This window comes from Psittacula echo, assembly GCF_963264785.1.
Source record: "Psittacula echo genome assembly, chromosome: Z".
Taxonomy (NCBI): Eukaryota; Metazoa; Chordata; class Aves; order Psittaciformes; family Psittacidae; genus Psittacula; species Psittacula echo.
Window position 1 is genome coordinate 41782091 of NC_137742.1, and position 25168 is coordinate 41807258.

At 37.0% G+C, this 25168-nt stretch overlaps 1 protein-coding gene across 1 annotated transcript; it reads left to right on the forward strand.

Annotated features, from left to right (window-relative positions):
* Positions 1-255: 255 nt before the first annotated feature.
* Positions 256-23696, forward strand: CEP78 (centrosomal protein 78; the record flags this gene model as incomplete). Its single annotated transcript, XM_080636771.1, has 16 exons — positions 256-508; positions 729-904; positions 1517-1589; positions 2106-2209; positions 2991-3165; positions 4305-4418; positions 4626-4690; positions 8859-8967; positions 9633-9650; positions 10618-10753; positions 11541-11586; positions 12256-12399; positions 18864-18941; positions 20660-20826; positions 21524-21677; positions 23172-23696. The coding sequence occupies 16 exons, from the start codon at positions 256-258 to the stop codon at positions 23694-23696; spliced, it is 2337 nt and encodes a 778-aa protein (XP_080492897.1).
* Positions 23697-25168: the final 1472 nt, after the last annotated feature.

Here is a 25168-nt window from a genome sequence, read left to right on the forward strand (position 1 = left end):
TGGAAGCAGGTGCAGGAGGTTTTCACCCCTTTATTCATTCAGCTGTACTCACACAGGCAATGAGATCACAAGACATCAGTGCTTTAGCTGCCACACCAAAGACACGTAAATGCTATACAGCAGACATGAACATGGCCACATTTAGGGTATGAATATTGAATTGAAAGTGTGTTGCAAAATCAATTATCCATTGGATAAAGTTGGGGCTTTTTTTCTCCTCTCTTATTTTAGGGAGACATATATCACATAGAAGAAATGATCGAGTCAGTCAGAGTAAGAAGACAGTGCATGCTGGATTTCTACTCGCATTATGAACATCTTTGTGCTCTTCAAGGCTCTGTCCCACTGAAAGCTGTGAAGGCTAACTTGAGTCGTCGTGCTCTTGATCTAACTGTAGATCGCATCAAAGCTGCTGATTGGATACCACTTCTGAATGCTATCAGGCATAATAAGACTCTGACTTCTATTGGAATAAGAGCTTTTCATCAACATGGTCTTGAAGAATCAGGTTTGTATTGATAACTATAAAAGATAAATATGTTGACGTAGAATTTTAGAATTCGCTGCATAAAACTTTTCTGTTACCTGGATACATGGTATTGAAATTGTTATACCTAAGAAAGTATTTTTGTTCAAGAAAAGCATCAAAAAAGCGAGGTGTGATTATGGTTGCCTTTAAGTCAGTAGGAACTGGATTTTACTGATGTGTAATTTTTGTTGTTTACTAGGTGTTGAAAGATACAAAACTTACTTTAGAAGGAGAATTCCAGCAATTCGATCAAAAGACTTGACTGGCCAACTATGCAAAGCTGTCAAATGCTGTCTCAGTATATCAGATGTACTAAAAAATCTAGAACTGCAGGGTTTGCTTCTGAGGGAGAGAGATCTAATACTTTTAACAAAGGTGAGACTATGTTACTATGCAAGTAAATGGAAAACATGCTTAGAACATAGAGAAGTAGCAACTTAAATTTTATAAATATTTGTCACAGATGAGGTTATTTCTCTTCTAAGGTATCTTTGTGTTATCCTTTATATGAATGATTCTGCTGAGGTATTTTGTATAAACTATTCTTCCTGAACCTGTAGAAATGGTATAACTTTTCCTTGCCCTGATTCATCAAGGCTGATTAGAGCATTCTTAGCAACACCTTTGCCATGTGTTTGGGGCATGTAGCTTGTGCTTGTGACTGAAACTACAGTGCATGTACATGACAGAAGGAATGTTGAGGGACACCAAGGAGATAAAAGCAGGTCTTCAGGAGGTGTTATTGGAACACAAGTAGCTTATAGGAAAAGAGGTTGCTGCTGTTTCCCGTAGGCTATGGCTCCTCCAGCGCTAAAGAAATGAACCAGCTTAAACCGAACCTTAAGGTTCACTCGTTTTGACCTTCTCTGAACCCCCTATTGTTTCTTGTAGGAAGCACAAAGTGTTCTGAGCAGTTTGGGTGACTCAGTCTTTGCTCTGTAGTTTTGCCTTTCAAGCCAGTTAACAAATACTGTTTTTATTCTGAAGGGCTTGGCCGCAGCATCATCTCTGGAGAGTGTCTCTTTTGCCCACTGTCCAATTGGAGATGGAGGATTAGAAAGTAAGTTCAGAATCAAAAACCTTAAATATACTTCTCTCTTTTTTAGCTCTTTAAATAGGTAAGCTTTTCAGTATTTCCATTCTGTTTTAAATTGGTCTATAGTGATTAGAATAACAATCTTCACATTATTCTACATGATTTAACAGCATTTAAAAAATTTATTTTCTTCATTACATGCTAGAAAATAGCTGTAGTACCTTATAGTTATACTTTTGTTTAAAACAACAGTCATAATATTTGATGTTAGCTTTTATTATTCATGTTTACATAAGTAAACAGAAATAAAATATGTTCTAGTTTGTTCATACAGTCTTTGCTAAACACTTGTGCTAGAAATACATAAACTTAGAACACTTAAATGTATTTTAAATATATTTCTTATTTCAACCCAAGTTTTTTGTCAGGGCTTTTTCCTGTTAAAGCTGATTCAGCTGCTTAATATGGCAGTGAAAAAGTGTGTTCTGATAATCCAGCTGTGGTGCATGTAGATAACATGCATGTTTTTGTTTTCTTCAGCAATCTGTCAGAGTTTAAAGAATTCAGCTAATATCAGATATGTAAACTTCACAGGATGTAGCCTCACATGGCGAGGGGCAGAACATATAGCAAATATATTGAAGGTAATTTAATCACCTTTCTTAGAACCAGATGTTCACAAGATCTTAAATACATTTGATTTTTTTTTTATTTTATTTTCAAGCTATAAATCCATCAAAGCGCTTTGTGGGCAGGCTGTACGTGAATTATTATTATGCGAATCCTAAAGTATGTGAATAGTCCTGAAATTTGTGACTTTGTATGTCAAAAGTAGCTTAGTTTACTGGTGTGGGATTTAAATCTCGTATTTCTTAGTAAACATGAGTATTTCTTAGTAAACTGATATATTTTTTTAAAATGAGAATTAGGGCTTTAAATATGTAAAACCTGTTCAGGGAGCGCTTCTTTAATTGTCACAGATTTTGAAAAATGTCTGAAGTATTCTTAAGCATTAGGTAAGAATAATGAGTTTACAGTTTGGAGGTTACTAATTAACTCATTAGTAAGCCTGTGACTAGTAGAATATTCTAATTAATTAGCAGTGGTTTACATGAAAGAACATAATTTCCTGGAGTTGTATTCCAAGATGTCTTGAAAGTGTCTGTCTGCCAAAAAGAAGGTATTAAGATGTTTTGTAGCCATATTTAGTAATCTGCATTGCAAATTGGATGATAAGAATACATACAACTTAACTGTAATATTTAAAAATTACTTGTATTTCTTGAACTCAGAAATAGTGTATCTGTGATTCTTATATCAGCACCCAAATGCTGATGTATTACCTTAAACATAAGGTAACTTGTGATCGTGTCATCAATAATGGCTTTGGTTTTGCACTTGGTAACAGCTTCTTTGTTTGCAAAGCACCAGGCAATGAAAAGACATGGAGAAGCTTGGGCTGAAAGCCTGCGATATAGGAGACCTGACCTGGACTATATGACTGGCTTGAGGCGTGTTACTTTCAACTGCAACATGCTTGTTGGAGATAGAGGAGCGACTGCCTTTGCAGATTGTCTAGGAGAGGACCTTTGGCTAAAAGGTATTGTAAAATATTGACTCTTGAAGATGCAGTACTGGCAGGCAGAAGACTTAAAATTGTCAGTTACAGCAAATGTAGCCAGAAGAGTAGCTGCCTGTTTAGCTAGAAAAGAGTAATCTGTTTTCCAAGGAAATTTTTCTTCCTCTTTTGGATAGTCAAAGTATCTGAGTGCAGTTGTCATCTAGTTCTGTCCTCTAGTCTTGAGAAGTTACTTGTTCTACAGTGTATCTGTACAAAATGGCTAATGATGGTGGTGTAAATCAGCATTCAGTACATGGAATCACATACTGTTGAAATTGTTTTATAGTTTGAGCCTGGTGTGCAGATCAGAATAGAGAATACTTAAGCAATACTTACGGACATACAGAAGTCCATAGAGATGAATCCATAACTGCTGAGGCAGCTGGGACTGTTTAACCGGGAGAAGGCTCAGGGTGGGGTTCCTGGAGGCACACAAGTATCTGAAGGGAGGCTGTAAAGTAGATGGAGTCAAGCTCTTTCAAGTGGTGTTTGGTGACAGGACAGAAGTGCGGACTGACTGAAACACTGGAGGTTCCTCCTGAGCATCAGGAAATGCTTTCTTTCTGTGAGGGTGTGTGAATACTGGCACAGGTTGCCTGCAGTGGTTGTAGAGTCTTCATCCTTGGAGGTCTTTAAAAGCTGACCAGACATTGTACGGGCTTTAAGCAAGCCTGCTCTTCAGCAGAGGGTTCAGCAGGATGATCTTCAGAGGTTCCTTCCAACCTCAACCATTCTGTGATACTGTGAATGCACAACATGAAATAAATACCAAAGCCATAACAGTACTATTTCTTAATGACTGCGTAATTTACTTACCTTTGCAAGCAAAGAACATGTAGAAGGATTGACTCAGACTGTTCAGACATAAGTTGTGTATTTGTTACCTTGGGCAGTTGAATTAATTGATGCCTGGGAATATTATATTTACTAGGAATTGTCAAGAGCAGTTACTTAACTGTGATTTTTATATTCCTTCATTTGCAGTTGTTTAGCAATTGTTCATGTAACACTGATTTTAGTTTCTAGTTTTATTCTCTGAAAGTAGTATTGTTGGTGTTACACATGGCTGTTATCATAATGCTGTTTTTTTTGTTTTTATTCCTCCTTAAACATTTTAGCACTTGATTTGCAACAGTGTGGAATATCTAATGAAGGAGCAAGGTCATTATTAGATGCTCTTCAAACTAATACAACATTAGTGGTACTTGATATAAGAAAAAATCCATTAATTGGTATGTATCTGTATCTGCCTTTGTCCTTTTTGTGGTTTTTTTCTTGGTTTTGTTTTGGTTGTGTTTTTTGTTTTGGGGTTTGTTTGTTTTGTGTGTGTGTGTGTGTGTGTGTGTGTGTGTGTGTGTGTGCTGTTTATTCAGTGATCTGCTCTTGTGATCTGCACTTGTCTCATGCAGGAAATTCTTAATAAAATATCTTCATTCTAGATCCCATTATGATGAAACGTGTTATTGAAAAAGTTCTTATGAATGGAAATGGTGCTAATTTGGAGGTATGTGTTAGGCATTTTGGATTGAATTTGGGGCTTTTTTTGTAGCTGCTGTTGCATTTTTGTAAAGGAAAACTTTAGGGTATATCTAAACCAGCTATTCTAGTTATAAACAGAAGTCTGACTTCTAAGCAGTTTAAAAAGCAATCAGAAAAACTTGAAACAATCAGAAAATCAGAAAAAACAGAGGGAAAAAATTAAAAATGCTAGCAGCAACATCATATTTTATTGGGCATTTTGTATGATTTCTTATGTAATTTAAGATACTATATGTAATAAAACCTGATACCAATTTAATGAAAAGAAAAATGGAAATGTGTGTGTATACTTGGGCGTTACTGTAGAATGTCAGCTAAATACTGCTTTTGGACTGCTTCCTTGTCTTGTTAACATGGTAGTAATAAGTTTTCTCTAAAAAGTAAAGAAAATCACAATTTACATTTTAAAAATATATTTGGAAACTTATTTTCTCCAATAATTTGCATAGCTAGGATTTTTTAAGTTACTCGTTACTTTTCTTGCCGATGCTAACCATGTTAAGTTAAAGTAGAGTACCTCTTGCCATCTTTAATAGGCCACAGAGAGTTTACAATGGCATGCAAAAGCTGAGTATCTGGACCATTTATGATTAGGTATTCTATTTAAATACTGATTTCTGTGTTTTTGTAACATAAAAATTGGATTCAGTTCCCAAAGGAGACAGCAAACAAATTAGTGTATTCTTGCTGTTGGTTTCACAGAGCTGCAACAATCCCAGTTCTTGTTTTAGAACTTACTGCTCTTTCTGATTTTGAAATGGCTTAAAAGTCAGAGCTGCAGATCTGCGTAGGGAGTATATAATAAACTAAGAAGTTTGTGTGTAGGATCCTTGGGTATTAAAGTTCCCCATTTCAAACATCTTAAAGACTTCTTTTGGAGAAATTGAGGTTGGTTGTGAAGGAGTACTCATTCTCCTTTGCAGATGCAATCAACACTTTTAAAATGTTGCAGGGATCACATGAAAATAGCATCTGCCTGGAGAGGCTCAAGATGATTGGAAAATTGAACTGTGAAAAGAAGTAACTCTTTGGGTAATCTCCCATATACTAAGAGATCATCCAAGACATTTGTTTTATATTCATCCAGGTAGTGTTATTGGCAGTGATCTTAATTGTTCATACCTCATTAACAATATGAATGAAAAAGGACTGACCATAAGCTTGCTAGATAGCTTTTCTTCTTCCACAAATAAAACCAGCCTAGATACTTTATTTCAAAAGGTCTGTGAGTAGGCTGTTGTACTAACACTTGCAGTTTCTCGTGGGAATGGTGCAGACACTCAAAAAAGGGATGGTCCACTTGGTTAGCAAGATGAATGCTAATACTCAAATAAATTTGAGGTTGATAGACGTTTGAAAGTGAAACATTTACTGCCTTAACCTAGGATTTACAGTTGGCTTTCATCTTAGTTGCATAAGTCTGGATATTATGAAGGGAAAACCAGTTGAGTTTCTTTGAGGAGTGAGGAGTGCACGAGTGCCTTCATATGCTCTATGTTGAAAGTCAGTAATGTGGGGTTTTGTTTTGTTGTGTGTGGGGTGTTAGTGGTGTGGTGTTCTGTGGCTTTTTGATTTTTTTTTACTTTTTTTAAGGGGTCAGAACTAAGGGAATAAATTAATGAATGGTCAGAGGTGTTAACAAAAAGAAACAGTTGCTCACTAAGATGTGTTACAGAAAGAACTGCAAGGACTGTTCATTCTGTCAGTAGTCAAAATTCAGCTGTTTGATTTAAAAAACCCCAATGCACAAGTAAAAATAATTTGAGTGCATTTGTGAGAGTCCTAACAGCATATTCTAAATTCTGTATCTAAGTAGCACTTTGGTTTTTTTTTTTAACATAAATTCCAGTTATTTTTCAGATTTTCTGTTATTTTTTTATAGACTACATTTACAAATTTGAAGAAGCAATGTTTGTTCCTTGTAGCTTAAGCTTGTCAAACAGAATATAGTCAGTTAGCATCTACATTGCTTCCTTTTGTCATCTGTGTACTGCCTTCAAACCTGTGAGGTTTTAAAAGTTTGTGCTCATCCATTTTATTGTAGTGGAGAAAACATTGGTTCTGTCTTTGAAATTACTTAATTTGGTGCAGAGGGTTTTTTTAATTTTATCTATTGTAATTGCTAGAGATCTGGATTTCATATTGATGGAAAATGGAGAATCAGTTGGACTGATGTTAGCCTATGTGTAGACACTTGTTGACCATAAAGTGTAAGACATAATTCTCTGTGAAACTAATGTGCTGTCTGCTCTTGCAGCAAGTGGCCTAACTCAAACTGTATCTCACCCACAGAGAGCTAAAGCTGCATAGATGATCATCCCTAGTACTGCCTCCAATTTCATCTGTTTCTAGTTTCAGCTCTTTATTGTGCCAAAGGCTAACTGTCATAATTCTCATGAGTAAAACTCAGAAAAGTGATGCTTTTATCAGAGAAATGGCAGAGCTGTGTTCTGTGCCATCTGATCTTGTCAACACTGTGGTTTTGCTTATGCAGAAAATAAGGTCCTACTGTGTTGCTTTAGAAAGAGAAGTTCAGTGGGCTTTTGACTGGACTTATGGTAATAAGCCACCATAACTACAAAAGATGTATTGGCTGCCATAAATAGTCTGTAATATATTGTCACCACTTGCTTACTGGATACAAGCCACAACAGCCCGTCCATCCAGTTCTGCATGAAAACGGGTTGTATCTCTTTGCTTTTCAGTAGCATGTAGGTGCTTACCTTTTTAGTTGGGCTTTCAAGTTTACAGGAAGAGATGTCTACTGCTAATTGATGCTTTTAGATTTGATGGGAGCTAAAACAGGAAAGTTGTGTTATCTTAGCAGCACTGTGTTGCTGGTATAGTGGATTGTAATCGTAGATTGATCATAGTAAGTGGTGAAAGCTTGTGTAGATTCTGAGAAAGACTGAATAACTTAAAGGAAAAGTTCTCTGAAGGTGTCTATAAAACAAGTTGCTTTCATAGTCTCAACTCAATGACTTAGTAATTTTTGAACACTGTCGTAACATGTTCACTGTCTTTATTACTTGCATGTTAAAGAGCTGCAGGCACCCAGACAAAAGGCAGGCTACTGGACTAGATAAACTTCGGGCTTAACCTAGTATAGATGCTCGTTTATGTGTGTAGTAAAATGAAATGAAGATACTCTTGTTCTTCGAAGTTTACCGTTTCTGTCTATTTTTTAATTTAAAATGAACAATTCACTTGTCTCAGGAGCCAGATACAGCTGTAGACCCAGCAAAACTTACATGAATTCAAAACTTTTTTTTCTTTTTTTTTTTTTTTTTCCCCTGCATGAAGGTTTTCTTGCCAATGATAAGTTTGGACTAAACTTAGAGCACAGTCATGGCATCTTAATCTTGCCTGTGCATTGGCTGAGAATAACTTCAGCATACTATTCCTAGTATTATGATGAGGGGTTTAGAGCTCTCTTGAGGTAAGCTTTGTGTTACTGTCAACTGCATTTCCTTCAACAGCTGCTTCAGCGCTAGACTGTGTACTAACTAAAGCTAGATGCACACTGAAAAATAAGTGACAGCAGAACTTAGTATCTACCTGGAATAATTAAATAATAGAGCTGTTGCTATAAAAGAAATGAAGTTTGAAGTCCATCAACTGCCTTTGATTACCAGTATGTATTTATTATAGTTTGGAGAGGTTTTTATTATAGGAAGTGAAAATTAAACTTCATTTTTGGTAATACAAAATTATGTTAAGAAGGCTTTTATTACTCTGGAGAACTTTGGCCTGAGCCAGTCATTCCTAGCAAGCCAGCTTTCTGAGAATGAAATGCAAAAGCCAGAGTTTCCTTTTTATAGGGTTGATGCCATTTTTTTTACTATAAAAGGAGAAGTGTTTTGCACAGGAGAAAGGAAAATATTGGATGGGATCTTATAGTGGTGTTCTGGGAACACTTTCTGGTAATGTAGCACTCAGACTTGAATCTGTGTTTGAATTTGAGCTTTGTAGGATTTTTGTTTTCCTTAATTTTACAGTTTATTAAGTTTTCTGTAACTAGCACTGTTTTACATATATCTGACAAAACCCATTCTAATCTTAAATGTGCACCTCTTTTAATACCAGTTACTAAACCAATTTGTCTTTCTGTTTAAAAAAAAATATATATCCAGTATAAGTGGCTGGTGTCTCCATCTTCCAAGGATGTTTTGAAAACTAGACCGAAGAGAAGAACTATTGTCCTAGGAAGTGGTCCAAAAGGAAAAGCTACTATTCGTATTGGTAATACTGTCTTTATTTACTCTGACTGTAGTAATTTTGTCTACAAACTAATCTTTTAATGTCTGAAAGCTTTAATTATGAAATAGTCAATGTATCTAAATGTCAGTATTTTGCAGAATACTTTTCTTCAAAAAAGAAAAATCCGTTTATTCCTCATTCAATAACGTGTCTTCTACCATCAGTGTTTTCTGTACAAAACTTGCTCTTGTTTTTAGTATTACTAGATATGTGGCTGGAAGAATGCTAGGAAATACTGACTTAGGTATGTGAAAGCATTGCATGTATTTATTCTGAGTGCATCCTCACCATGAGCTTTCACTTCCAGGAAGCTTGTCAGTTGTTGCCTAGTTCTAACTTTAGAACTAGTTCTAACTAGTTCTAAACTAAGTTTCCTAGTTCTTCTGATGCTACAACCTTTCTGTAGCAGACTGTCCTCTGCCAGAACAAACAAGTATGCATATTTTACTGATGTACAGAATGTTCTAATTTTTTTTTTAATTTCATATAAATCTACTATAAATAGCATGTTTAAAATAACATAGGTATCTTGAATATAATTGAATATTGAATATAATTATGTACTGATAGCTGTAACACACTCCATATTTCTTAGTTACTAAAATTTCCACTGTAATGCATTCGGCTGCCTTTCATCTTTGCTCTAGTTATCTGGAAGCAGAGAGGTAAGCATAAATCAGATTGAAGTCTTTGTACAAGTAAACTGTTGGGATCCAGGGTGATGGAAGAAGAAAATGCCTGAACTTAAATATAATTGTGGTGGGTTTTGTTTTTCAGTGGTTTCTTCTTTTTTTTGGTGTTTGTTTTTGAAGAGGAGGAGTTAGGAGGTGAAAATTACTCATCCTGTTTGAACTGAGATTTGGAATCCTCTTACCATAGTTATGCATTTCTATACTATTAAAAAATTAGTTGTTTTAATGATCTCAGAGAAACAATAACCCGAGCTCTCATGAGATTATCTGCATGAAATACTAGGTGAACAGTTTTCTTAATTTACACAGAATCTAGGGGAAAGTGATCATTCACCCTAGATTATCTAAATTACTTTGAGTGATAGAGTATGATTTAAAGAGCAACAGAAGACTGGACTAGTGAACACGACATTTCATTATTCCTCTTAAGTGAAGATATTGCTAGTGTTCTGTAGAACTGATCAACACGAGGACCAGCTTTAGCTATACGCATTTTGCCAGTTATGCAATCGGCGTTCTTCTCACAAAAGCCACTAGAGGGCAATTTGAAGCATATAGTTAGCCCTGTTACCTATGCGAACTATATGTGCTTCCGCTGGAGACAGTGCAGTTAGGTATCTGAAATCAGTAATGTTAATAAAACCCCTCAGCTACAAAAATTTGCTTCCTTTTTGAGTAATAGTATATCTTTCTCACATCAACCTAACATAGCAGTTAAGTATACCAGTTTATAATTGCAAGCAGATAGACTGGCCGCCCCTAATTCTAAGAAGCAAACAAAAAGTTTTTGAGAACTTCAACAAAATTAGACTGAGAAGTAGATTTCCGACAGTCCCTTTTATTACATAGGAGATTTTATTTAGAAACAGTAAACTGTGAATTTCTATGTAAATAATTAAGTATAATGAATCCACTTTTCTCCCATTGCTGTTCAATACAGGGTTACCATCTAAAAAGTCTGTAAGCCCTGGGAAAAAAAGTATGTCTGTGAAAGACATTTACTCACCAAAACCACTACCACCAGGCACAAAAGGCTTCCTTCCATGGCGGACTGCAGAACGTGCAAAGAGATGCAGGTGAGGTTTTCATAGTACAAGGGAAAACACTAAAGCATTAAACCTGCATGACAAATATAGTAAAGGGCAATGTTAGTTTTTTAAAAATATGTTTTTAAAAGTTATACACAGAATTACATATTGCATCCATAATTTTTTCTGCTTACAAAATTTTTGAGGATGTTACGTAAATTCTATTTCAGTAGGTTTTTAAAATACCCAGACAGGTATAATTTGATGGCCATATTCAGGTGTAGCAAAAAAACTTCCACAACCAAACCCATCTTGCTTGCTTGTTTTTTTGTTACTAATTATTTATCAAACTTAATGTAGCTGAAGATGCAATTTAGTTTTCTAAACTTGTTGTATAGTTTGATTTGGCATCCAATTCAAGGTGCCTAGATATTTTTCCACCTTTTTCTGCTCTGTCGCTCCCAATACAAACTTAATTATTGTGATCATCTAAGTCCTTTGCAGTAAAAAAAAAAAAAAAAAAAAAAGTTGCACATGGAAGCCGTAACATTCTTATCATGCTTCCTTTTGAAACAGTTTTTGGTTGGGATTTGATGAATGTATTCCCTTAATCTTGGCCTCTCAAAATAGGAGCTGTATACACAAAAAATTAGTTTATGTTCTATCAGAACTATAGAACAAAATGAGGATGTAACGAGAGTTACAGAGATATACAGTGCAGTGTCTGTTGCTGGTTTTGCTCTCACTGCTTCACCAGTCTTGTGTTTGGAAATGAAATGGCAATGGTACATTATGAATTTAATTTTCTCAAAAGTGTTATTTTTTTTAACTTCAGAGGAGGGCCAGTGGATAGTACTGAAGAATTACCAGTGAAGATTGAGGTACACTCACTCTCTCATATGATGGTTTATTTAGCAGATGCATGCCTGAAAAGAAAGATGAAAGTATTCTCACTAGAATATTACTATCTAAAAGTTAAGATTGGAATTCACTGAGAAGTTTCTGTCCGAGAAGTGCAAAATACCAGCTTATGTCAGCATTTGTTTGAAACTTCTTTTTGATACTTAGTTTACTCCCATTTCTGTCATCAGTATCTCAGTTTGTTAAGAGCACCACCTCTTCCTCTGAGCCTGGTGTTCCCTCTGCTCTTTCTCACTCTTTTTCCCTCCTCTTCTGCATGTCTGGCATTTTTTTGCCTTTCTTACGTATGCTTTCTCTGAGGCACTGCCATCTTGGCTGCTGGGACCAGCTGTGGGTTGGATACAGCTGTCCAGCATCCAGGCACCCCTGGCTGCTCCTCATAGGGGCCGCCTTTGCTACTAAATCCTTGCCGCATATATGCAAAATATATGCACACAGATTTTTTTTTTTTTTTCTAAATATTGTTTGATGCAAATTCAGTTCGAAATTGCGTAGCTGGGCAATGTATATGCATTGTAAGGGATTCTGGGAAACTGCTGCATTTAAATTAAACTTTCAGTACTGTGTTTGATTTTTATTGCACAGTGTAATGAATGCTGTGAGTGGGTGTGGTTTTCTGGTGTAATTAGACAGGTATTCCTCTGAAAGTGACAGTGGAAAGTGCTTCTACATCTGAAACCGAAGACACAGAAGATTTAGATGTTGTTATCCACTACCCTGATTTGTCAGAATCGTTAGATAAGATTAGTGTAACAAAGCACCAACAGTTACAGGTAAGAGGCATGTTCTGTGCACTAAAATCCGTGAAGGGAGATTGCATCAATTAAACCATGTTTTATTCAGAAAATTATGGTTAAGCTAATAACAAGTCATGCAGCAGGATTTCTGAATAACTTAATTATCCTTCATTATGTCAGGCGGGCTTCAGTTTCAAAAGATGTGCATCAAATATGCAGTGGATTTCCAGTCTCTGAATAGTTCTAATGAAGATGTGTACAGTATAAGTATATTGTCAAAACAGGCCATAATGAGGAAGAACCCCACTTAATACACACAGCTGCAACATGCATAATTTCTCTGTTTCAGTCTTGATTCATGGTTAACAAATCTTTTGATGAGTGTTATTGCTTGTAGTATTTTCTTCCAAGTGTTTCCTTTATAAATATAATTTAATGTTATTTCTAATTATAGAAATAAAAATAGCTAATATATTGTAATTATTGTGGTGTAAAAATAATTACAGAAATAACTGAAAGTTTGTTAAAGCTCCATTTTATAATTGAGCTTGGTATAAACTTCTAAATTTCCTTTTTATTATTCCCTCTGCTTCTTTGGCAGTTCTATAAAACTAGCAGTAGCGAGACTGACTGTTGCTGCAAGTGTCTTGACAGGGAATGTTCTCATAAAAGGAAGGGAAAACACATGGTGTGTTTCAGTGCCTCAGTAACACTGATGAGGTAATCTAGCACTATTATAAAGTAGTACCCTCAGGCAGAATAACTGGGTTGTTTCTGAAATGTTAGGATTTGAATTTTGTTTGGAGAATCTGCACTGCCTCCAAATGAATACTGTTAAAAGTAAGGCCTATAGTCAGTTTGGTTTTGGTGGTGGTTGTCGTGGATTGTCACTGGTGGAATGATCTGTTCATGTGTATAAATATGAAGACTGTATTTATGTAAGTGAAGTGAAGTTGAAACTTAGTGTTACAGGTCTATACGTAATGGGAGGGTTAGGGTGGTTTAGAGTTACGGTGGAAGGCAAAAGAACTGTACAAACACTGCATAAATAACCACTTGCTTTCTTTTTCAGTGGAAGTCCACTTTTTCTTTAGGCCTACCATTTTTCTTTCTTGGGCTTCTGTTCAGGAAGATTTTCAAGGTTTTCACATGTTGCTGGGACTTGTTGTATAGCAGCTTTCTTCTTTGTAGGTGATTTTATATTACTGTTTGTGTGCAATATGTTGACATTGTGCTGTGCAGTGGCTTCAATGTTCTCATGAAGAGCATTGTGTCTGGAATCATGGAATTCCATGTCACGTGGATATTGCACCAAAAACTGTATTTGGTGCTTAGTGCAAAGACAGTGCTTTCAGAAAAGCATGTATTTTTGACGTATTAATTCTTGGTTTTTGAAGAGGTAGGAATATTACTTTCAGGACACACTGCAGAGGAATACCGTGTTTTGTGGTTTGCGGAAGGATTGTCATATTGACCTATGTTGTCAGTGTTACTTGTAGTATTACATATAGAGCAAGTGTAAGGAAGAGATTATTGTGCTTAATGTTAGCTTCCAGGGAGGTAAAACTAGAAATTTTAGGAACCTACCCCAAAATTAGTTCTGATTTTCCTGTGCTTGTAGAGGTCCAGACTTTCCTGATTTTTCTGAATTTGAAAACTAAAATACTTTTTTAGGCCATATTTACATATCTGACAGTACTGCTCAAACAGTCTTGAACTGTTTCTGTGCCTCACCTATCCTTTTTGTTATGTTGGTTTGTTATGCAAAGCACAGTTTCACATTATGGCAGATCCAAACTTGCAACTTGTCACTATTGAATTGTGATGTCTATTTCCCTTCCATCCCTTAATGCTTTTCCATTTTTTACTTCAGTCTTTTTCTCTTTTGTGTCTTTTTTTCATTGTTATCTGATCATAAAGTGAGTTGATCCAACTTGTTTATGTGGAGAAAACTCATTCAGTTGAATAGAGACGTGCAAAGGCCTGCACCTGGGGAAGAACAACCCCGTGCACAAATACATGCAGAGAGCAGACCATCTAAAAAGCAGTATTTCAGAAAAAACCCTAGGGGTTCTGATGGACAGCAAGTTGAACACAAGCCAGCAGTATAACCTTGCGGCAGAGAAAGTGAATGGCATCCTGGACTACATTAGGAGGAATGCTGTCAGCTGATGGAGGTGATCCTTTTCCTGTATTCACTCAGCACTGGTGAGGCCACACTTGGAGAGCCATGTCCAGTTTGGGGCTCCCTAGTATGAGAGAGACATGGGGTACTAGGGAGAGTCCAATGAAGAGGCATGAGGATGCTGACAGGCTTGGAGCATCTCTGCTGTAAGGAAAGGCTGAGAGAGTTGGGACTGTTCATCCTGAAGAAGAGAAGGCTCATAGGGGGCCATATTAATATATGTAAATACCTGAAGGGAGGGTGAAAAGAGGACAGAGCCCATCTCTTTTCTCTGGTGCACAGTGACAGGGCAAGAGGCAGTGGTCACAAATTGAAACACAGGAGTTTTCTCCTGAACCTCTCCTGAACCTTCACTTTTACTGTGAGGGTGACTGAGCACTGGCACAGGTTGCTCAGGGGGGTTGTGGAGTCTCCCTCCTTAGAGATGCTAAAGAAGCATCTAAATGTGGTCCTGGGCAGCTTGTTGTAGGTGGCCCTGCTTGCGCAGGGGTGTGTGTCAGATGACCTCCAGAAGTCCCTTCCAGCCTTGACCGTTCAGTGATCGTGATACTTTTCCAGATTAGTTTTCTGCCATTTTAATGGCTCACTTTGGCTTATGGGATTGTGTTCTAGAACTGGAGCAGAGTAAGCGGCAGAAGTCTGTGGCTGGTGATGTGTGAGGGGAAGTGGAGGACCCTTTTTATGTGCGTTAATTTGGCTTAGGTACTGTTATTAAACAGCTGTTACTGCAGAGCTGCTTGGGGGGGGAGGAGCTGACTTAAGGGACTGATCAAGCTGGAAAGTAAGACAGTGTATATCTGTAGCAGGCATTGGCACAGCCCTTCAGTAAAGTGGGACAACCAGCTGTGCTAGAGCAATGATGGGATGCAGAGATGGAATAAACGGTAAGAGACAGGAGCTCCTTAAACTTCTAGTGTGCCAAAAAAGCTCTTCAAACATCCCTTGATATGACTAAATGACCAGACTTCCACTTTAGTGTGCAAGTCCTTATGAACTTCCTTGCATCCTTCTGTTCTAAAAAGGGGCTTTAAAGATACTATTTGGTGAAACGGTGTTAGTTGTGCTTTCATTTAAAAAAAAAAAAAGTCAAAATCTTTAATGAAAAGCTGAATTTCTGCTGAAATGAAAAATGAGAACTGGTAAGTATTCTTCCCTTCCACTACATGGAATCTGAAATGTCAGAATTGTCTCTGATGAAGAATGCAGTTGAAGAAACTCCCAGATTTTTCTTAAATCCTTAAATAAGAGTATAACTTAGAACTTCACCCTTGATATAGCTAGCAGTGTAATTCTTTTTACATGTTAATACTATGTGAATTATGTTGAAGTAGAGATTACAGTATAACCTTTTTTTAAAAATAAGGTCAACAGTGTAATTAAGAAGAAAAACATGGCCAATTAGTTCCTAAAGTTTTTTTTTCATATTTTTATGCTTTTAGTTTATAAACTTCAGTTTTATACCTGTGTCTGGTATGAGTTATCGTATTGCATAGAGTAATTCTGAGGGATACAAATAGCCTTGAAGATGAATAGCTGTCCTGGGTTCAGCAGTAGCAGTCAGTTTTTCTCCTTCTTAGTAGCTGTTGCAGCACTGTGTTTTTGACTTTCGGCCTGGGAACAGAGCTGATAACACCGATGTTTAGACTGACCAAGGAATTTTGTGAGCCTCATGCTCTGCCAGGGAGGAGGAGAAGCCGGGAGGAAGCAGGGACAGGACACCTGACCCAAACTAGCCAAAGAGGTATTCCATACCATAGCACGTCATGCCCAGGATGTAGAACTGAGAGTGCCTGGAAGGGCTGGATCACTGCGTGGTGGGGGTGAGGTACTGGTTGGTGAGCGGCTGTATTCTCTTCCTTCTTATTTCCTTTATCATTATTATTATTGGTGGTAGCAGTATTGATTTGTGTTATACCTTAGTTACTGGACTGTTCTTATCTCAACCCATGGGAGTTGCATTCTTTCGATTCTCCTCCCCGTCCCTCCAGGAGTGGGGGGAAGAAAGGTGGGGGGGGAAGTAGACTGCGTGGTTCTAATTTACGTCCTGGGCTTAAACCACGACAATAGCAAATATATCAGTTCTGTTTTTCTGGACTACACTACTAGAAGGCTCAATCTCATAACTTGGATCTACATTTATCTGTCTCTGAGCTTTTTTATGCAAAAGACTAGAGGCTTGCATAAGGTAATGAATTACTCAAAAGGAAATCAGAGAATAAAGCATACATATACTTGTAATTTAATGGTGACAGATATGTTTGCCCAGGTACAAGGCATTGCCCTTTAAATGTAGGCTTTTTTTTTATGAAGTCAGCCCATAATCATCAAATATTGTGTACATCTACAGGGTAATACTACAAAACCTCAAAATTTCTTTTAAAAATTTTAATTTAACCATTTCCTTAGCTTTTGCCTTTTGAAAATACAAACCAGCAATGTGAAAAAAAGCTCAGTGCTGTTATATTTAGCATTGTCTAAAATCTATCCAGAACAAAATTACTATAGAACTGTGGTTTCTAAAGTTGAGTTGCTTGCCAAAGAACCCTACACACTAGAAACTTTGAAATACATACATATATGCATATGTGCACACACTATAAATGGAACTGGAAGAACTCTTCAAGTCTGTGGTACCTGTGACTGATCTTCAAAGCCTGTAAGGATTGTAGCTTACATGTCAAGTTGTGAATGTAGAACATTATGGGCGCTACTTTCTGTGCTGTGGTTCTGTATCTGTAACAGGATTTCTAGCTCCTGTTATTTCCACATGTTCTGGGGTAGATTGCAGTAAGACTGTGGTTTTTATTTAGAGTTATCCTCAGAGATTTCCCCCTTACCTCATACCTGGAGTCAATTTTTTTATATCATGGCAGTTAGATACTGTTAAATCTCTTCCCAAATACTGTCTTTGAAATGTGGTTTTCCTATATGTTCTGACATCTGAGAGTCTTTTCTCATGTTCAGATGATAAAGATATGACTAGCTTTTGAGCTCCAGGGTTAGCTTGGATGATGCTAATCTAGGGATCCTGGGAGGGGCTTCACTGGCCAGTAGGGCCAGACTCATAGTCTTCCCTCTGAGTGGTTGTCACTGGGCAGGCTATATCTAAAACATTTTAGAAACTTCATTTTTAATTAGATGCAAAAGTCCCTCTCATGCTACGTGACTTGTGAGGACCTCTGTGCATTTGCAGAGGGATTATTTTCACTATGCATTCTGTTGCACACCAGTCTTCCCAGTTGATTGCTTGTATGCACTTGAATAAGCTTTTGATCATAAAAAAAGGATTTCAATACTATTTGGATCTTTGCTCCTCTGTAGAACTGATTGATAAGGTGTGTACAAAAAGCAGTGTCCTATGTCACATATGTGCTGGTATACAACATATGCAGAGAAATGAAGAAGCTTTGTATACTGTTCATTCATCTAGGTTACCCTCTGAAAAATACAGCAGCTTGATAATTTTGACGGTTTTTACCTTTGGAACCAGAAGACTGTGATAAGGCATGCAAGAAATAAAATCCTATTTGTTCTTACACTTCAGGTTCTGTAATTAAAGATGATAACGCTCTGATGTGGTACGAGAATACATGGTATTGCTTATTAAATCTTCACGACTGTTCACTGAAGCAGAGAGATTCACTTCTTGGAACTAAAAGTTAAATTACAAGTATAGGCACCTCATGAGTAAGGCTAGAATATGTTTGTTAGATGTTAAAGTTTGGTATTGGTTTTGTTAATTTAACACTTAAGGTGCTTAACTCAAGCATCTTGGGATTATGAAAAGCTTAGATTTTTCTGCTGAACAACTAATTGAATCCAATTAGAGTACCGTTCTTACAGTTCAGAATTTTGTACTTCTACTGCTGTAATAAGGAATACAGTCCTGGATGAAGAATGCCTTCTGAAAATCTAGGTATGGCTACTAAGGGCTTTTTTAGAGCCCGGTTTGAGCATTGATGAGGTTAAAAATAAGGTTTGAAAAGGTTAAGTGGAAGAAGAAGATGTAGAGAAGAACATATATTCTGGATGATAATGTCATAGGCCCAAGAGACTTGTCCATAATCTTACATATTGCTATATTGCAAATCTGTTGAGTGAATCACGATTATTTCTACTTGCCTGTGTTAATTTTTTTCATCCTTGAGTTACATACTAGTGGACCTCTGTCACGTATTTTTGTAGACGATAAATTATTGCTTGGAATCCCATGTGCTAGTTGTTAATTGGATGTGCTGAGTTTTTGCATAATCTGGGATGTTGATCTGACATTTTGAAATAAATTTTGTGACAGTTTATATCTGTGTTCTGATAGGTGGAGCTGGAACAATGCATGGAAAAATTAAAGGAAGAACAGAGCGCCAGAGTAAAGGCTGAGGAACGGATAACAGAGGTAATTATTTTTAACTGTTAATCATCTTTACTTTTAAAGGAGGCACCAATCAAACTATCTACTTTTTAATTAGAAGTAATTAGCAATGACCTCTAATGTGGTAGCTTTCAGAGTTTCAGTTCAAAGTCACGTGGATCATTTACTAGCTTGAGGGCAATGATGAAATCTTGGTTTAGTAATGTGTGCTTGTTCTCCAGATCCTATTCCAAAGCCATGAACTCTGGGTCAAGCTACCCTTCCAATGTGTTTTATTCATTTGGTGTATTAGGATCTGGAGCATTCTGATGTTTGTTTTTCTCAAGAAAATGATAAAGTCTTTTTTCAATTTGTAGCAAATGGATAGTTCTTTGAGGTCTCCCACCTTCCTTATCATGACTTGTGCTGAAAAGCTGTTTGTTGCAAATGTTGTTTAATTTGGCTTATTCTGTCCCTTTGATTTTTAAGTTTTGTTTCTGCAGGCAACGAAAGTGTTGGATGGTTTTATATATTGGCCATAGTTATCAGTTGTTGTGAGGCACAGTTTTTTTGCTTTATGATAGAGCCAAACTAACAAGTTGTCACAGTTGAATTGTAAGGTCTGTTTCCCCTCTTGTCTATTGTTACTGAGCTAAAAAGATTCTTTTGCAACAGTAAGCAGAATTTCTTGTAATAGATTTGCGTGTAAGGTAATGTAAACAAATGGATTTGGTTTTTAGATGTGATCTGGAGTGGAATGAAAGTGCTGGTATGCTTTGGAACTTGAGCAACAAGTGGTACCCCACAGTACGGGGAGCAGATACCCACAAATGACTGCAGTCTACAATGTTCCTTGTAGTTCTCCAGTGTGGCCATCCCCATCCTTCAGTAATTTGGAGTGCACTTCTGGATGTTGGTTGTTTGAATACTTAAATACTTTTAGGCTAAATACCCAGTGCAAGAAATATTTATCTCTTGTGCTAGATTGCTTAGACGTAGCACCTTGTCTCAGGAGAAGGGGTAAACTAAGTAGCAGTAATCTTTGAACCTGTTCATTTTGGTGCTAGTTTAACAGCTACAGTGCACTACACAGATTTATAATTTTTGTCCTCACATAAAAGATGGAAGAAGGAAAACCTGTGGTGGAAGTGATTGCATAGCTAATCTTAAACAAGTGTCCGAGTTAGTGTTTCCCTCAAACACAAAACCATGTATATCCTTAGAGTTATCATTCAACTTTCAATTTATTTGATTAATATTCAATGTGGAGAGAAATTGGATCATCTTAAACTTTCAGGTTTGGGATGCATAGTGCAGGAGAGAGATGCAGTCATATCCAGTCCCTTTTGAAGCATTTGCCTTCATTAAGGTTTTTATTAGTAAAATAAATTCTTTGGTGTTAATAGATGCAAAACAACATGATAGGAAGGCTAATCTTTTTGCTTGGACTTGCTCTCAACATTCTGTATGTACTGAAGACAGTGATGAGCCAGCAGTTTTGACTGCCTGCAGCAATTTCACTATGGTAGCATAGAATTGCAGCCATAGATGAACAAACCTGCACAGAGCTCAGTCTAACAGTGCCCTGAATATTTCTGGTGCAGTAAGCTCTGTATCAGTTGCAACAGTTAATTTGGGTATTTCTCTTTGTGATACTGCTCTATAGGCTTGCAAAGGAGGGGTTGGGTATTTTGTGGGGATTTAACTGACAATGGTAGAAATTACTTTATCTCCCCCCCCCCTTTTTTTTTCACCCTTAATAGCTGGAAATTGAAAATGCAAGATTAAGGAATCTAAATGTCTCCCTGTCTGAGGTTCTTCATGCGCAGTCAGTAACCAACATGATTTTGGAAGATGAAGGTGTTCTGGGCAGCATTGAGAGCTCTTTCCAAAAGTTTCACGCTTTTTTAGACCTCCTTAAAGATGCTGGGTAGGTCATCCCTTAAGTCTTACCTCTTCCTGCTGAGGTCTCTTTCCCTACATAAAAATAATTTTTTCGGATGGGCCCTCCGTCAATTCATGATAATAGGGAGCTGCTCAGAAAGTTACAGAATACCAATCACAAAGACTGCTCTTCTCAATAAGGTTCTATGTATAATACGCTATGCTGTCGATTGATAGCTGCAACTTCTCAATTATTATTGAGGCTTAAAACACGCAAGTGCGGGTTTGGCCAACTTGTAAGCTGGCAGGTGAAACAACATGACTGTATTTACGCAGCATGTAATTGGATTTGGCTATTGGCAATTGTGCTAGTTTGGGAGATCTGCACCAATCTTCTGCTTGAATTACAGAGTTCTAATCTTTGTTCTACCTGAGAGGCAATCTGATTGTCAGCATCCTGGTTTGAGATCAATGCTAACTGGGAGAACTTCATTCTTAACCTCATAACACTGAATAAAGACTGACAGTTTTGAACCTTCAGCCTAATTTGTGCGAAGATCTGAAAATACCTTTAGCTACTTGTTTTCATCTTTATTAAGCTATTTTGGGCTTCTTGGAAAACAATGGAAAAAACTGTCCTCAAAGCTTCAAACAGTTTCTGTGTCGTCTTCTGGTTTTGAATGTTTAGATTTTTCACATGCTAAATTTTTTTGTGTCATTTCCTATTAAACTGTATTTTACAGACTTGGACAACTTGCTGTTTTAGCTGGGATAGACCAGTCAGATTTTGGTCTTTTGGGGGATCCACAAATGAATTCTACTCTCAGTAAGCCTGCTAACATTCTAAAGGAGAAGTCTTTTGAAGAAGAAAGGCATGAACATATCGAGAATAGCAAAGTAAGTCTGTAGAGGGAATGTTGGTGGCAAGTACTTGATACTATAATGCTTTTCTGCTGTTATCCCCCCCTGACTGAAAGTAATGATTACAAAATGAACCATGAAGTTAATGCAACTTTTTGCTGTAGCTGTATTTATACAGATCACGATTCAATGATCAATGTAGGTTTTTTAAGTGATTACCATTTGGAGTATATTTTGTAATTTACTAAAGAAAATGCTGGTGATAATCATGTTGTTTCTTATTCCAGAATACAAAGGTCCTGTAGTGGTATACATCTGTTAAAAATTGAAAATACCATGACTATGTTTTTTAGAAATACTTAATAGTGATGTATAGTGTTTTTAAGATCTTAGTCTGATAGGAGAAGGTACAATAAGCTTGTTGAAAAGCATGAATTTTCTGTTAAGTAATTGCAGTGCACATGTCCGCTTCAGTTAGATTTCTGTGTGGGCCGTTTTTTGCCAAATTTCAGGCAACTCAAAATTTGGAATATTAACAGCGTAAGGTTTTAGTTTCTACTCTGAAGACAATAAGTAGAACACCTTGCAGATTTTTCAAAGGAGATACTGAAGTTCCCATAAAAAAACAACAAAAACAACCCCACCAAAACAACACCAACCAAACAGGCTTAAAGTTTTTTTTTAAGGAATTAAAAATTAAGATACTGTCAGCCTGCAAACTTGTCCAAGTTGGATAAAACTGTCATGCTAAAATTCATTCTGCATTCTGGTATGTTTATTATACCCAATGTCTTCCCCATTAAGTGTTCCAAATTCTTCCAAGAACACCATGAGCTTCCAAGTCATGATGGTAAAAAGTGTTGGGTTTTTTTAATGGTGTGGAATGCAATTTCCAGTTTTGCAGTTTGAATCTGCTGAAATTATGTGGCAGGTTTTTTGACATGTGTTTGGCTTGCCACAGTGTTTTCAGCTGATTGACTCTTCTGCACTGTGATGTAAGCTTTTTTCATGCAGTTTGAATAATTGTTTATCTAATTTAGCCACTTAAGCCTGAACTTAATTTCTTTTTTTTTTTTTAAGTGTACAAAGCATACATAGCAAAGGATGATTACAAAAAGCTTCAACTAACACTTAATGCTACTCTCATACTTATCTCCTAGTATTGGTTAGTTTGGATTCTTGTAGCAGCTAAGTATTGTGGGCTAGACTATTGGGACCACACTCCTGCAAACTGGGGGGTATTTCAGAATAATAGATGTGACTAGGCTTTGGCTGCTTCAGTGTAACTGACACATTTCTGTAGTATAAAGTTCAAGCTAGATGTGAAACTGTATCATTATCACCCTGTCAATCTCCTGAAATTCGCTTGCTTTGAAAGGTAATAAAGCTTGTGCTGTTATCTCCGAGTCTTTCCGATGTTATGTGAGGACTTTATTTTGCTGTGGAGATTTTAGTATATGGCAGTTGCAATACTGGATTTTTTTTTTTCTCTAGTTGCATCAGTACCTTTATTATAATCTCTTATTTCAGAACAGAGCTGGGGACATTCAACCTTCTCTTCCTGGCACGTTTCAATCCCAGATGGCTGTGAATAGTGCCTTCTCTGCTCTTAGAGAAATAGAAGACATTCAGGCTTCTGGGCAGCAGTACCAGCCCAGCTCACAGAACGAAAATGAAGCTCAAATAATTAACCAAAACAAAGAGGATAAACCTCAAAATACTACTCCAACGTTCCCTGAGAGGAGAGTCAAACAAAATGAACAATCAAAAGGGCATCAATCAGCAAGGCAATTGGTTACCAGTTGGCATTCATTTTCTGATTCCAGTGTACACATTAAAAGTAATGGTAGCAGAATATCCAGTGATGCTTCTGGAGAAAAAAGCAAAAGTTGTTCCTTAAAGAAATACATCCCTAGAGCAAATGAAATGGCAATTCCAAATGATGGAGCAAGCGGAGACCAAAGCAGACAGCAGACAGTAAACTGCTCTAGAACTGATACTGTTGGATCTGATTCTGAAATGCAAGAAAGTATCAAAAGTCTTACCAGTATTTGAAATAATTCTAAAATGGTTGGACTGTTTTTTACACTTTACTGATTTTGGATGCCTCAGTATAGTTTGAGAGTTTTTTGTAAAGCAATGTAGGCTTTGTAACCTTTTTTAAGCATTGCATGCTGTTTAGTATTCCTGTTCCATGTTTGCATCACTTGTTACTAGATTTTTTGTTTTGGAAAGGTGATAACACTGGTAGAATGTTACCCTTAAGTTTGTACTGCATACAAAGGATTCCTGGCATATGGATTTTATTGTGTATCACAGATCTCATTATACAGTGTAAACTGTCTTGAGCTAATAAATTTAATTTGATTACATTTTTTTCCCCCAGCATTAATTTGCAGTGTATTGCAATGGAAGTAGAAAAAGTGGGTTTGGGGCAGACAGCAAGTTATGCCTAAGAGTTGGGGGGGTATGACATTTCCAAAGGCAGTGAAGTTTTGGATTGAAAAATGAGCCTAGAAACAGGTCTACCAGAAATGCTTAAAACCAGCCATTTTTCCTTATTGCTGTGGCTGCAGATCATAGAATAATACACTTTGGAAAGGACCTGTAAAGGGTGTCTAATCCAATTCAGTTAGGTTGTTCTCAGGACCTAAAGAAATGTGAGAACATTAAAACAAAAGCACATTATTGTTTTAAAACTCCTGGGGTTTGCCCTCAGCTTTTTGTTCCTGTCCTTTTTGCACAGGCATCTGATTTACTTCAGAACTATAGCACAGACTAACATAGACTTTGATTTGCCTCATGAGGCACAGAAAATCATTTTGTTTTGCACCAGGAATAATAATAAGATGCATTTCAGTACAGCCCTGAAAAAGAAAGCGGTATCTTTCTTTATATTTGTACACTTGCCAGAGTGCCATGAGAAGGCTGTCAGTCAAGAGCTGAATATAATAATTACATCTTTCCTTCACTACTGTTTTTTTATATAAATTGGAGTACTGTAAAAATCAACCTGTGAGGAAGGGTTATAGAGATGAGGAAGATGTTAAGCATTCAAGGAAATTTTAGGAAAAGTGTTTTAAGCAACGTAAAATGTTTAATTCTTCCAAATGCAAAACAAACTGTAGTTCAGGGTTTAAGCGTAAGTCATTTGGTTCAGCAGTGGGTGTGAATTCTGTTTTAGAATCATAGAATCTAGAATAGTTAGGGTTAGAAAGGACCTTAAGATCATCTAGTTCCAACCCCCCTGCCATGGGCAGGGACACCTCACACTAAACCATGCCACCCAAGGCTCTGTCCAGCCTGGCCTTGAACACTTCCAGGGATATGGTGCATTGTCAACTTCCCTGGGCAACCCATTCCAGTGCCTCACCACCCTCACTGTAAAGAACTTCCTCCTTATATCCAATCTAAACTTCCTCTGTTTAAGTTTTAACCCGTTACCCCTTGTCCTATCACTACAGTCCCTAATGAGTAGTCCCTTCCCAGCATCCCTATAGCCCCTCCTTCAGATACTGGAAGGCTGC